Here is a 15629-nt window from a genome sequence, read left to right as displayed (position 1 = left end):
GGGTTTAGAGACCAGAACACGTTTTCACAGCAGCCATTTTCTTTCCCCCTCTTGGAGTCAGGCGTTATGTACCAGTCGAAAATCACACCAATAAAATCAGCCCGCTGTTCACAGGTCATGAGCACTGCCATGAAGCAAAATGAGTTTCTTCCAGCACATCAATTACCTGGCTCGGTGCCAGATGAATCATAAGAGAGCACTCCTGGTACCGGCTCAGACACAGGCGCTCGTGCGACTAACATGATGATAAAGCAACCATGACAACATAGAAACAGGTGCATTTGCCACCTTACATATTACAGGCTCCCTCCTCACCTTCCCATGTCACATGACTCTATTATGAGAACGGCAGTTTAGAACATTTGGACGTTGTTATATTCTAAAGTAACATAATAGAACATTGTTATATTCTAAAGTAACATAATAGAACATTGTTATATTCTAAAGTAACATAATAGAACATTAGGATAACAGAATAGAACAATAAGAATAAAGTTACCAGGTTAAAATTCCATCATAGTGGACAATTGGATGAACAATCCCATGTGATACTTGAGTGATCGGTGGGTGTTTGCTTACCTTAATGGTTTTGGTCTGTAGTCTCAGGCCATTTAATGTGTTAATGGCTTTCTCTGCGTCTTTCGGGTCCACGTAATTCACAAATCCATAACCTAGGCTCTGCCCTGCAATCAGAAAACAAACCAATTAGAATTACTAAAAGTTCAACTGTGGGCAGATCAGGTCTTTCTTTTATTTAACTAGGCAAGTCAGTTAAGAACAAAATTGTTATTTACAAATGACGGCCTACCGGGGAAAAGTGAGTTAATTGCCTTGTTCAGAATGAGATTTTTACCTTGTCAACTAGGGGATTCGATCCAGCAACCTTTCGGTTACTGGGCTAACGCTCTAACCACTAGGCTACCTGCCACCCCACCAATGCATAAGAGTAGATAGATGTACAACAGTTCAACAGGATGTACAACAGTTCCACTTTAAAGAGCATATGATGAACTTGAAGCCACAATGGTTCTGAGCTAAAGTCACACAAAAAAAAATCCAGATTATCGACTTTGAAGACCACAGATTTAGAAGGTGTTTGGAAGTGGAAAATGTCACTGAGTCTGTTGAACACCGAGGAAAACTAGTCCTGGAGCCCTCCCATTCTCTTTACATACTGCACATCTCTGGCCTCATTTCTCTTCATGTTCTGTTTGACTGGCTGGTGATTTAGAGTCTCCCATGGCCCAGTGTATTTAGCTTAAGCCGTATGCTGCTCGTGTTAGCTACCTCAGATGTTGGGTAAATCACGAGACGTCCTCCCCCATCTAGCCTGCAGCCCTGTACGCCCCGCACTCTTCTAGACCTGTAGGCGCCGCACTCTTCTAGACCTGTACGCCCCACCCCCTTCTAGACCTGTACGCCCCCAGCCCCCTTCTAGCTTTACCCTGTACGGTCCCCGCCCCACTTCTAACTTCTAGGCGCCTGTAACGTCCCCCGGGCCCCTTCTAGCTTCTAAGCCCTGTAAGCCGCCCGCACGTCTTCTAGACCTGGGCGCTCTATCCGCCCGACGCCTCATCCGCAGTCTCGCCCCTTGCTTGCACTGGTCGTCCCGCCATCCTGCCGCCTGTACGTCCCGCCCTCCTTACTAGGCTTGCAGCCCTGTACGTGCCCCGCCCCCTTCTTAGCTTGCCCTGTACGTCCCGCGGCCCCCTTCTAGCTTGCACTGTACGTCCCGCCTTCTGCCCTGTAGTCCGCCCCTCTGCCCTTATGCTCCCTTAGCTGTACGTCCCGTCGCCCCTTCTAGCCCTGTACGTCCGTCCCCCTTCTAGCCCTGTACCGTCCCGTCCCCCTTCTAGCCCTGTACGTCCCGCGTCCCGCGTTCTCAGCCTTGTACGTTCCCGTCCCCACTTCTAGCCCTGTACGTCCGTCCCCCTTCTAGGCCCTTGCGTGGTCGTCCGGCCGTTCTAGCGCTATAACGTCCCGTCCCCGCTTCTAGGCTCCTGTACACGTCCCGTCCCCTTCTAAGCCCTGTACGGTGCCCGTCCCCGTTCTAGCACCTGTACGTCCCGTCCCCCTTCTAAGCCCTGTACACGTCCCGTCCGCCCTTCTAGCCCGTGTACGTTCCCGTCCCCTTCTAGCCCTGTAACGTCCCGGCCCCCCCCCCCCCTCTCCCGTACGCCCGCCCCCTTTCTGCCCTGGTAACGTCCCGCCGCCTTCTTAGCTCCTTACGTGCCCTCCCCTTCTAGCCCTGTAGTCCCGCCCCCTTTTTCCTAGCTTGCCAGCGCCTGCTACCCTGGATATCTAACTAATAGAGGGACATCCAATGTCTTTCATAACCAATGGGATTCAACGCACAGGATATTACTAAAAACATGAATCCACATGCCACTGGCGCATTTGAAACAGCTATTAAGGCCTAGGCTGCAGAATCTTGGCCCCATCTTACAAAAGGATCGTGAAGGTCACAATTGCCGGTAAGATTTCCTCTGCTTCGAAGTGAGTCATCTTGAGACAGACGAGCGCTGAGGTTCAATCAGTTTCCTCTACTATGCATTTATTTCCAAAATCTTACAATAGAATTGAACACCCACTCCTTGATGTGCACACTGTCCAATTCAATTTCCTCCACCCTACTCCATTTAGGTCCCCTGCCAATTCGACTTGTGGTCAAGTTCACAAGCAACTTCAAATATAATGAATAAATAAAGATAAATTTAATATATGGAAACCTAAAAATGAGATTGAAAACTCTTGGGGGGGGGGTGGTTGGGGAGGGCATTTAGTCATAATCCCTGATGGTAAGCACCCACAAATTACCCCCTTAAAACTAAATTCACAAACGTACACATGTAATGCTTCAACGTGGGATGCAGATTCAACGAAGGGTGGCTTTCTACAGACCTCTCTTCAAACAGTCTGCCATTTCTACTTGCTATAAAAAATTAAAATTAAAAAAAAGAGAAGATTGGGAGATTCACTCCCACTCTGGCTCAATGTGGGCCATCACCGTGGGCCATCACCGTGAGCCCAGTGCTTACACGGGTTCCTCGGCTGCTATAAAGACCAGTTGATAAACTTAAATTCACCTTGCATATCGGGGAAGCGCAATAGCCAGGAGAAACAGTGAGCCTTTGAAATGAGCCGGTGAGATGACACTTCCATTTGAGCCTGGAGGGCAAACAAATCCTGACTGGATTCTGCTATGTTGAGAAAACTACAGATCTTTCCTATGGATAGTCCTTTCCTATGGATAATCCCTTTGTTCTGATTTGGCAGATGTTTGAGGAGCCCATACTCTAATTGGTTCCCCAGACATTGCAGGCAATCCAGGGGGGGGGGGGGGCACATTTAAAACAGGAAGAATGCACTAGAGGACATACAGGTTAATCTCTCAGGATGTCTGGTGATTACTCAACATCTGAGGTAGCTAGCACGAGACACTTCCTGTTGTTCACACTCGTCTGAAGATTTAAAAAATAAATAATAATAATCCATACCCAACTCACTTGCCAACAGCTAAAAGCTTACCAAAGCAGACAATCACACTTAGTCCAAACCATCATAACAGTCCTTAGCCACCTCATAGTTACATTATTTAAACACCGTTGTCAGATTAACAATTCAGACGTATTACAGACAACTTCCACTAATAATCTCGTCTGTCAAAAGTAACACACCACTCAAGGCTGATCTGTTTGTTTAGAAGACTACCAAGAGAATAAAAGAAAAGTCCCAGCCCCATTATTAGTCCCGGGACAATGCCAGTATTGCAATAGGTTTCATGGCAAAAATGCTGCCGTATGTAAATATTGTGTGATTATAGCTTGGATGACAATGTTTCCAACATTAGGGCCGTTTTCCTAAAGAAGTTAAAACCACTTTGTGTTTTATTTCCTTTGCCACAACAAGAACGAGTATTGCGACGCTAGTATCGTCCCCGAACCCCTATCCATTCATACAGTTTCCATACGCATCTCTCATGGGAGAAAAGGCTTAATCCAGACATCATTCCATGTGACAGTAAATAGTATAGCCAGTTCACATGCAAAATGCATCACTTTTTCAAAATGGAGACAAGCAGAATATGGCACAAAGCACAGTAATTTCACAGGTTGTTAGCCTCGCTGCGTATTGTGTATAATTATGGCGAGTGGCTTTTTTTCCCCCTCAGAGAGAATGGGTATCCCTCATTAGACACAGAGCACAGTGTAGTACCGGGCATGCAGGGACATGGATGCATTTAGCTCAAAACACTGAGAGCATTGTATTTTTAGACTTGAACACACCATTACGAGGTGGAGTTACAGAGAAGCACGCACAGGAGCCTACCAGGAGACAGTCTTTCGTTTGAAAGCTTCTCAGCTATATGTAAGCATGGTAAAATATTCAACACCATTCATATTTTAGAAGGGAGAGGGTTGTTCGTTTACAGGTAGGCCTATTTAATGAAGACGGGCTACACCGGGAATAGATCAATATCATTGACAAATCATCTACAGCTCTACTTCAATGTGACTAGTATTACTAGAGAAGTTGGTTGTGTAATTATTAACCGAGCAGGTGCCTTATTCCTAAGGACGATTGACACGGGATTCCTTTTTCCAAACCACCGCATGTAAAAAAAAATATATACACTGCTCAAAAAAATAAAGGGAACACTAAAATAAAACATCCTAGATCTGAATGAATGAAATATTCTTATTAAATACTTTTTTTCTTTACATAGTTGAATGTGCTGACAACAAAATCACACAAATTATCAATGGAAATCAAATTTATCAACCCATGGAGGTCTGGATTTGGAGTCACACTCAAAATTAAAGTGGAAAACCACACTACAGGCTGATCCAACTTTGATGTAATGTCCTTAAAACAAGTCAAAATGAGGCTCAGTAGTGTGGTGTGGCCCCTCACGTGCCTATATGACCTCCCTACAACGCCTGGGCATGCTCCTGATGAGGGGCGGATGGTCTCCTGAGGGATCTCCTCCCAGACTTGACTAAAGCATCCGCCAACTCCTGGACAGTCTGTGTGTGCAACGTGGCTTTGGTGGATGGAGCGAGACATGATGTCCCAGATGTGCTCAATTGGATTCAGGTCTGGGGAACGGGCGGGCCAGTCCATAGCATCAATGCCTTCCTCTTGCAGGAACTGCTGACACACTCCAGCCACATGAGGTCTAGCATTGTCTTGCATTATGAGGAACCCAGGGCCAACCGCACCAGCATATGGTCTCACAAGGGGTCTGAGGATCTCATCTCGGTACCTAATGGCAGTCAGGCTACCTCTGGCGAGCACATGCAGGGCTGTGCAGCCCCCCAAAGAAATGCCACCCCACACATGACTGACCCCCGCCCAAACCGGTCATGCTGGAGGATGTTGCAGGCAGCAGAACGTTCTCCACGGCGTCTCCAGACTCTGTCACATGTGCTCAGTGTGAACCTGCTTTCATCTGTGAAGAGCACAGGGCGCCAGTGGCGAATTTGCCAATTCTTGGTGTTCTCTGGCAAATGCCAAACGTCCTGCACGGTGTTGGGCTGTAAGCACAACCCCCACCTGTGAACGTCAGGCCCTCATACCACCCTCATGGAGTCTGTTTCTGACCGTTTGAGCAGACACATGCACATTTGTGGCCTACTGGAGGTCATTTTGCAGGGCTCTGGCAGTGCTCCTCCTAATCCTCCTTGCACAAAGGCGGAGGTAGCGGTCCTGCTGCTGGGTTGTTGCCCTCCTACACGTCTCCTGATGTACTGGCCTGTCTCCTGGTAGCGCCTCCATGCTCTGGACACTACGCTGACAGACAGAGCAAACCTTCTTGCCACAACTCACATTGATGTGCCATCCTGGATGAGCTGCACTGTGGGTTGTAGACTACCGTCTCATGCTACCACTAGAGTGAAAGCACCGCCAGCATTCAAAAGTGACCAAAACATCAGCCAGGAAGCATAGGAACTGAGAAGTGGTCTGTGGTCACCACCTGCAGAACCACTCCTTTATTGGGGGTGTCTTGCTAATTGCCTATAATTTCCACCTGTTGTCTATTCCATTTGCACAACAGCATGTGAAATTTATTGTCAATCAGTGTTGCTTCCTAAGTGGACAGTTTGATTTCACAGAAGTGTGATTGACTTGGAGTTACATTGTGTTGTTTAAGTGTTCCCTTTATTTTTTTGAGCAGTGTATATATATATATTTTTACTTTTCTCATTCAATTGTTCATGACGGAAAGCCGGAGACTTTATTCTAGGTATGAAGATATTCAACAACCTGTCGAGACAATATACGGCTACACTAATAACTCGTGCTTGGCTTCCAAATGTATAGGTGTCCCCATAATATTTTGAGGCAGCGTGATCATTATTTTAGCGAGCCACAGTAGACGCCCCCCTCCTAATGAAAACACACACCCCCCTCCGCGAGCTGCTGAACAGCGCACCTGAGATGCGTTATTAGGAAGTGAACTTGCCATTTCCAAAAAGTTTAGCTCAGTGGGGAAATCTGGGATTTTTATTGCCATTTAATTAAACTGATAGATTTGGAGATGTTTACCTTCTATTCATTGGCATAAAACATGCTTATAAAACATAAGTACTCACTTTGAAACTTGATAAAAATTTAGGTAATTCATATGAACTATATATGCACAGCACTTTTATCTAATCAGTTGTTTTCTTGCTCAAACTGCAAGCAGCACCTGTCAAAGGAATGTCTGGTAAAACACAGGCCTGTTGCACGGGGCTAGTACTATCAGAGGACCTTGGGAGTTTGCCAAAATAAATACTGTACTCACCCGCCATATAAAAAATAACCGACATGGCAGGTACAAACAGGACTAAAATTTACAAACTTATGAATGTTTGCTAAAATATTTTTTTTAGGGGGGGGGGGGGGGGGACTGAGCAAATTTGTTGTGGTGAGCATGAACGTGAATGTTGTAAAAACTCTGCAACTTCCAGCGCTCATTTACTGTGAACACGGAGGCTGTACCAGTTTTAAGTTAAAACTAACAGTGGCCAAACAGGCTAATATGGCTATTTTAATAATGTAGGGCTACCATCAAAAACAATGGAGAAAAAGCCTTCCATAACATTTTACTAGCTGTTCTATCAGTTAGCATACAGTAGCAGGCATACATTGAACATGTACATTCCATGAGACTTTTGAAAAAAAACATGCAAGGCTTAAAAATGAACCTGTTTATCCACTTGTCCTTCAGACACGGTGACTGAATGTTTGATGCAAGAAACCACGTTACAAAAATAAAAAAAGACAATTCCCATAAAATTATTACAGAAAAGACAAATTATGCTACCCTCTTTATATTGGCTAATTCAAGCCCATTAAAATACAACACCCCTTTAAGACAAAGAGAGAAAAAAAAGCTATTTTCAAAGACAGAAATTTACACATTTTGTGCTCTTGTAGGAAGCACCCCTATTGCTGACTATAAAATATCTATACCTGGGCTAATAACTCACTAACAACAAATATGAACAAAAATGTGCACACGTGGCTACAGTACATGCAGCTTGTTTTGAGAACAAAGCGAGAGCTGCATCTACTCATGACCGCTCATGCTGTAAACACAGTCCAGTTCAAAAGGGACTGACAGATCCATACGATAATTATGCATTTGCATATAGATGTGTTCTGCCTATAACCAAAATCTCGTGCATAGTTTGTTTTGGTATGTTGCATTGAAAGTCGCTAAAATTGTGTTGATTTGATCAACTGCCACGTTAAAAAGGGAAACGTTGATAAGGGGAAAAAACTCCAGAAAGTTGAGTGAAGTTGAAATCTCATGTTTCTTTCAGTAGGCTGATATTTCTTCTACGCAGCAGTCTTCTGGAACATTGCTTAAGAGTACAAAAACACATTGAGTCAATTCAAATTGTTCCACTTGTTATGGGTGGTGGGGGGGGGGGGGTCTTATACCATTGGTAGACTCTGAAGGTCATAAGGCAACGCACTACACTGAGGCACGGTAAATGGTTCAGGGTCAAATGAAAATGGATACAATTCTCACTATAGCTACAGACTCAATACCAAGTCCCTGTGTGTGAGCGTTATAACCAGCAGAGAGAGGTCTAGGAAACCTTGATACACTGAGCAGTCATGATCCAGCGACATCGCCCTCATCTACCCCAGGGGTCTCAAACTATTTCCATGGAAGGTCTAGTGTCTGCTGGTTTATTACCTTCAATTAAGACCTAGACAACCAGGTGAGGGGAGTTCCTAACTAATCATTGACCTTAATTCAATCAATCAAGTACAAGGGAGGATCGAAAACAGGCAGACAACTCTGTCCTCGGTGGAATGAGTTTGACACGTGATCTACATAGTCATGTCCGAGATGTCACGTCAATGTGTGCTTATGCCTTTTGCTTGAGCTCGGCAGCGTTTGCCCTTCCTTCCCACAGCCACTGATCGAAAAATGGTGACATTCAGATTTCCACCTAGAAAAGCCATTCAACAAATACAGGTGTATTACAGTGAAAATGTCACCTCAGGTAAAATTTCTGGACAAAATCCTGTAAAATGTTAACCTCGGAAGTAGTCCTTTTCCATTAAAAGGAAAACTAATGTTTCATGTCCAGGTACCCAAAGGGTCGCCCCCCCTTTGGCATTGCTTATGGCATGATGGATGACAGGAGCAAGCCGTCTTAAAAGAACAAGTTAAACGAGTGATATTTAACAATCAGTCCTTTCTAGAGTAAGTCAATCTGGTTTGCTGCTGGGTAAGTTTCATAATGGCTTTCACTTAGAGATGCCATCTAATTATAACATTTTGCTCTATCGCCTCACTAAATATAATCTTTAAAAGCAAGATCCATGCTTTAATTGGGGATAAAAAGCACAACGTTCCATAATTCATGACACTGGAGAATAAAATGGCATCAAGTTAGCGAGGGAAAAAAATGTATACAAAAGAGACAAATGCCCATGACATCATCCACCCATAAACCACCACATGGCTGTGGTCTCAACTGATATACCCCCTCCCAAAAAATAAACAACTTTAAAAAGAAAACAATTGAGCACCTTTTAACAATTCAATGGCATCTGCATACCTTACCTGTTATTTTGTCTCGAACTAATTTACAGGACTCAATTTCGCCGATGCTCCCAAACAAACTCTTGAGCTCTTCTTGGGTCATGTTCTGAGGCAGGTAGTTTACTATCAAGTTAGTTTTACTGTCCTCCATGCTCCCCGACTCAACCGGAGAGGAGCAGTTGTTTGAGATTGTTGAGGGACCGTTGCTCGTGTTGTTGCAAGTGGGCCCATTGGACAGCTGTGTTTCCATGGCTGCAATTACCTGCTAAAGAGACAGAAAAGTCCACATGCTAACAGACCGAGTACAAATACTATTTCAAAAAACATTCATTACTTCTACATACATTCAAAGTTTTCATATCTTTTATTTGAAAATACACGTTTTTTGATATGAATGAATTTGGAAATAAACTTGGAAAGCATTTTAAATTCTAAAATGCATTAACCCTAGTATTTGAAAACTGTAAAAATACAATTTTGGTAAACCGTTTATTTTTTATAAATAACCCTTAAAATACTCAAACAAATACTCTGTGTGTATTTAAATGCGCAAAGAAAAAAGGTATATTAAATACCAGATACTCAAATACACATGTATTTGAAGCCAGCTAATGTTAATAAATCCAACCGCAAGCTGACAAATTGGATAGTTAAAGGATGCTCATCACATGGAGGATGGAATTCAAACTGAAGCCATATCACGCTTATAGCCTCACACTTTATGGGAAGAGTAAAGTTGGACTGAACTAGAAAAATTCAACAGAATACAATTACATGACCAACAATTAGTGTGAGAAGACCCATTATAATAGGCTATTGAACACAATACTAGTTATCACAGAGTACTCAACATTATTACCATTAGGCCTAAATAATTAAACCTGAGAACACAGCCCTCCCAGATCCGTATGTTACAGGCATAGGCTATTGTATCCCCATTATATTATTCGGTGGCTGCGGTTCCAGAATATGGGGAACTAAAGACAGATTTCTGCGCAGGGTGTACAAACAAAAATAGGGGAGTGGATCAGAAATTTGACCCCCATTTGCCTTATGCAGCGCAACACATTTTTACACAGAGTTGATCTGGCTATTGATCATGGCCTGTGGAATGTTGCACCACTCTTCAATGGCTGTGCAAAGATGCTGGATATCGGCGGGAACTGGAACACGCTGTCGTACACGTCGATCCAGAGCATCCCAAACATGCTCAATGGGTTAAATTTAGGCTCACTGAAGAACAGGGACATTGTCAGCTTCCAGGAAGTGTGTACAGATCCTTGCGACATGGGGCCGTGCATCATCGTGCTGAAACATGAGGTGATGGTGGCAGATGAGGCCTATTGTCATGACCTTCAAGATCTCGTCACGGTACGTTTTTGCGCAAAACGTTTGAGAGAAATAAGCTTTTAGTGCATCTGGAAAATTTCTGGGCTCTTATTTCAACACTTTACATGTTGCATTTATATTTGTTCTCACACACACAAAAGTTTAGGGTCACTTAGAAATGTCCTTGTTTCTGAAAGAAAAGCCCTTTTGGTCCATTAAAATAACACCAAATTGATCAGAAATACAGTGTAGATATTGTTCATGTTGTAAATGACTATTGTAGCTGGAAACGGCTGATTTGTATTGTGAAATATCTACAGAGGCCCATTATCAGAAACCATCACTCCGGTGTTAGAATTGCACGTTGTGTTAGCTAATCCAAGTTTATCATTTTACAAGGCTAATTGATCATTATAAAACCCTTTTGCAATTATGTTATCACAGCTGAAAATTGTTGTGCAGATTATAGAAGCAATACAACTGGCCTTCTTTAGACTAGTTGAGTATCTGGAGCATCAGCATTTGTGGGTTTGATTACAGGCACAAAGTGGCCAGAAACAAAAAAACTTTCTTCTGAAACTTGTCAGTCTATTCTTGTTCTGAGAAATGAAGGCTATTCCATGTGAGAAATTGCCAAGAAACTTAAGATCTCATACAACTCTGTGTACTAGTCCCTTCACAGAATAATGCAAATTGGCTCTAACCTGAGGAGAGTGGGAGGACCCGGTGCACAACTGAGCAAGAGGACAAGTACATTAGTGTCTAGTTTGAGAAAGACGCCTCACAAGTCCTCAACTGGCAGCTTCATTAAATTGTAACCGCAAAACACCAGTCTCAACGTCAACAGTGAAGCTGCGACTCCGGGATGCTGGCCTCAGTTGTGCAACGGGGCCTCCCACTCCTCTTTCTACTCAGGTTAGAGACAGTTTGCGTTTCTTTCAAAAACAAGGACATTGTTAAGTGACCCCAAACTTTTGAACGGTAATAATTATATATATAATTAAATGGGTTGAGGGTTCAGAAGAGGGTGTGCGCAAAGCATAGTGAGAAACTTGAATGTGTAAAATAACACGCGCAAAACGTTATTTGGACCCTTAGTTCGGATAAAGAAGTTTCCGGAAGGGCGCAAACTATTTGTACCCTCTGCCTAGGGCCTATATAAATTTCACTTCTAAGACTATAGCAGAGGGTAAATAAACTTTCAGGATGCTGCAGCAATGTGTAATTTCCCTTCGTGTAACAGAGATGGGACCTTACTAAAGGACCATGAAAAGTGCAATGTGTTACTGTAATCAAGTTATCAACTTCCTGGTTCCATAATTACAGTTAAGTTGGCCCTGGTCAAGACGTTTTAAGGGAAACCAAAATGGTTACTGCAGGCTGCGGTGCTTTCCTCTTAGAGGCCAATAAGAGAAACTCTTCATTGTAATGTCAAGCGGATATCAAGCTGGCAGAAATCACTGATCAACTAAAGTGAGAATCTGCACTGCTGTAGGTTTGCACGATAGGTTGTTTGCAACTAATTGCAAAAAAATGTTTTTACCAAATATCGCTAGTGAGATTTTCAAAACACTTGGGTGAACTGTTAGAATCATAGTAATAAAACAAGTATATGATTGGAATAGCGTTTCCCAGGGGACCCTAGTGACATTTGAATACTCAAAATTATCTTCACATTCCTGTCCGATTCAGAACATGCGGTAGCACAAATATGCAGATCTAGGTATAGCACCACTGTATTAGAGCTAAAGTTCCCTAACCCGAATTGCATATGTGCAGCTTGCTAAGACTAACTAGCGTTTTGCAGATAGCAATTTGGAAACGAACAGTAACCTACCGGAGAACTGGCACCTGTGCCTGCCTGATTGAGAGACAGGGAAAGGGGGATACCTAGTCAATTGTACAACTGAATGCCTTCAACTGAAATCTGTCGTCCGCATTTTGCCCAAACTCTGAATCAGGGGTGCCGAGGGGCTGCCTTGCTACATTGGCAGTAGAATGGCCTTACTGAAAAGCTCAGTGACTTAATGTGGCACCGTCATAGGATTCCACCTTCCCAACAAGTCAGTGTCAGGTTTCTGCCCTGCTAGAGCTGCCCCGGTCTACCGTAAGTGCTGTTATTGTGAAGTGGAAACATCTAGGACAGGGCTGCCCAACCCTCTTCCTGGAGATCTACTGTACTGTAGGTTCAGTCCCTAATTTAGCATATCTGAATCAACTAGTTAAGGTATTGTTGAGCAGCTAAATTAGTAGAATCAGGTGTTTTAAATTAGGGTTGGACTGAAAACCCACAGGACAGTAGATCTCCAGAAAGAAGGTTGGTGAGCCCTGGTCTAGGAGCAACAACGGCTTAGCCGCGAAGTGGTAAGCCACACAAGCGCTCAGAATGGGACTGCAGAGTGCTGAGGCATGTAAAAAAACAGTCTGTCCTTGGTTGCAACACTCACTACCGAGTCCCAACATTAGCACAAGGATTGTTCGTCGGGAGCTTAACGAAATGGGTTTCCATGGCCGAGCAGCCGCACACAAGCCTAAGATCACCATGCACAATGCCAAGCATTGGCTGGAGTGGTGTAAAGCTCACCGCAATTGGACTCTGGAGCAGTGGAAATGCGTTCTCTGGAGTGATGAATCACGCTGCACCATCTGACACTGACAGTCAAATCCGGGTTTGGCGGATGCCAGGAGAACTCTAACTGCCCCAATACATAGTGCCAACTGTAAAGTTCGGTGGAGGAGGAATAATGGTCTGGGGTTGTTTTTCATGGTTCGGGCTACGCCCCTTAGTTCCAGTGAAGAGAAATCCTAACGACAGCATAAAAAGACATGCTAGAAGATTCTGTGCTTCCAACTTTGTGTTAACAGTTAGAGAAGGCCTTTTCCTGTTTCAGCATGACAAAACAAGGTCCATACAGAAATTTAAATTATTTTACCTTTAACTAGGCAAGTCAGTTAAGAACAAATTCTTATTTACAATGACGGCCTACCAGGGAACAGTGGGTTAACTGCCTTGTTCAGGGGCAGAACGACAGATTTTAACCTTGTCAGCTCGGGGATTCGTTTACTGGACGAACGCTCTAACCACTACGCTACTTGCCGCCCCCAAATGTGACATACTAGATGGTTTGTCGAGATCGGTGTGGAAGAACTTGACTGGCCTGCAGAGCCCTGACCTCAACCCTATCGAACACCACTGGGATGAATTGGAAAGCAGGCTGCGAGCCATGCCTAATCTCCCCAACATCAGTGCCCGACCTCACTAATGCTTGTGGGTAAATGGAAGCAAGTCCCTGCAGCAGTATTCCAACATCTAGTGGGAAGCCTACTCAGAAGAGTGGAGGCTGTTATAGCAGCAAAAGGGGGGACTACCTCCATATTAATGCCCATGATTTTGGAAGGAGATGTTAAACGAGCATGTGTCCACATACTTTTGGTCATGTAGAGATGGATATATAGATACACGCACACCAAGAAAAAAAGCAACATGTAAAGTGTTGGTCCCATGTTTAATTAGCTGAAAGATACGATAAAATGTTCCATACGCACAAAAAGCTTATTTCTCTCAAATGTTTTGCATAAAATGTGTGTTTGCATCCTTGTTAGTGAGCATTTCTCCTTTGCCAAGATAAACCATCCACCTGATAGGTGTGGCATATCAAGAAGCTGATTAAAACAGCATGATCATTACTCAGGTGCACCCTGTGCTGGAGACAAAAGGTCACTAAAATGTGCAGTTGTCTCACAACACAATTTCACAGATGTCTCAAATTGAGGGAGCGTACAATTGGCATGCGGACTGGACTGCAGGAATGTCCACCAGAGGTGTTGGATGAGTATTTCATGTTCATGTCTCTACCATAAACTGCCTCCGTTGTTTTTGAGGATTTGGCAGTACGTTCAACTAAAAGGCAAAACCACGTCTAACCAAGCCAGCCCAGGTCATCCACACCTGGCTTCACCTGTGGGATCGTCTGATTGGCTGGGCCTGGCGCCCCAGTGGGTGGGCCTATGCCACCCATGGCTGCACCCCTGCCCAGTTGTGAAATCCATAGATTAGGGCCTAATTAAATTTAAATTGACAAATGTATGTATATGAACTGTAAATTGGTTGCATTTATATTTTTTGTTCAGTATGTATGCATACAAACACTGCATACGGAAAGTATTCAGACCCCTTGACTTTTTCAACATCGTTAGGTTACAGCCTAATTTTAGAAACTGATTAAATAGTTTCCCCCTCAATCTACACACAATAACCAATAATGACACACCAAACACAGGTCAGGAATATTTTGCAAATTTATAGAATTATTATAATTTTTTTAAATGAAATACTCAGTACTTTGTTGAAGCACCTTTGGCAGCCTCGAATCCTATTGGGTATGACACTACAAGCTTGGCACACCTGTATTTGGGGAGTGTCTCCCATTCTTCTCTGCAGATCCTCTCAAGCTCTGTCAGGTTGGATGGGGAGCGTTGCTGCACAACTATTTTTCAGGTCTTAAGAGACGTTTGGTCGGGTTCAAGTCCGGCTTCTGGCTGGGCCACTGAAGGACATTCAGAGACTACCCACTCCTGTGTTGCCTTGGCTGGGTGCATAGGGTCATTGTGAACCTTCGCCCGTCTGTGGTCCAGAGCACCCTGGAGCAGGTTTTCAAAGAACTCGCTATACTTTGCTCTGTTCCATCTTTCCCTCGATCCTGACTAGTCTCCCAGTCCCTGCAGCTGAAAAACATCCCCACAGCATGATGCTGCCACCACCATGCTTCACTGTAGGGATGGTTTTGGCCAGGTGATGTGCGGTGCCTGGTTTCTTCCAGACGTGACACTTGGCATTCAGGCCAATGAGTTCCAACTTGGTTTCATCAGACCAGAGAATGTTGTTTCTCATGGTCTGAGAGTCCTTTAGGGCTCCCGAGTGGCGCAGCGGTCTAAGGCACTGCATCTCAGGGCTAGAGGCATCACTACAGACAGCCTGGATTTGAACCAGGGTATCAACAACCGGCCGTGATTGGGAGTCCCATAGGGTGGCGCACAATTGGCCCAGCGTTGTCCAGGTTAGGCCGGAAGAGGCCGTCATTGTAAATAAGAATTTGTTCTTAACTGACTTGCCCAGTATATATTAAGTGTTTTATTTAAGGTGCCTTTTGGCAAACTTCAAGCGGGCTGTCATGTACTGTTTACTGAGGAGTGGCTTCCATCTGGTCACTACCATAAAGGCCTGATTGGTAGAGTGTTGCAGAGG

General features: G+C 44.1%; 1 protein-coding gene across 1 annotated transcript in view; it reads right to left on the bottom strand.

Moving 5' to 3' along the window:
* Positions 1 to 15629, bottom strand: part of LOC112069216 (ELAV-like protein 2) — a 55064-nt gene that overhangs the window by 17999 nt on the left and 21436 nt on the right. Inside the window, 2 exon segments of the mRNA XM_024136507.2 lie at positions 580 to 683; positions 9077 to 9317. Coding sequence (XP_023992275.1) covers positions 580 to 683; positions 9077 to 9317 — 345 coding nt within the window.

The sequence above is a fragment of the Salvelinus sp. IW2-2015 genome, unplaced genomic scaffold, assembly GCF_002910315.2.
Source record: "Salvelinus sp. IW2-2015 unplaced genomic scaffold, ASM291031v2 Un_scaffold933, whole genome shotgun sequence".
NCBI classification, from domain to species: Eukaryota; Metazoa; Chordata; class Actinopteri; order Salmoniformes; family Salmonidae; genus Salvelinus; species Salvelinus sp. IW2-2015.
This window is presented reverse-complemented; position numbering and strand designations above follow the sequence as displayed.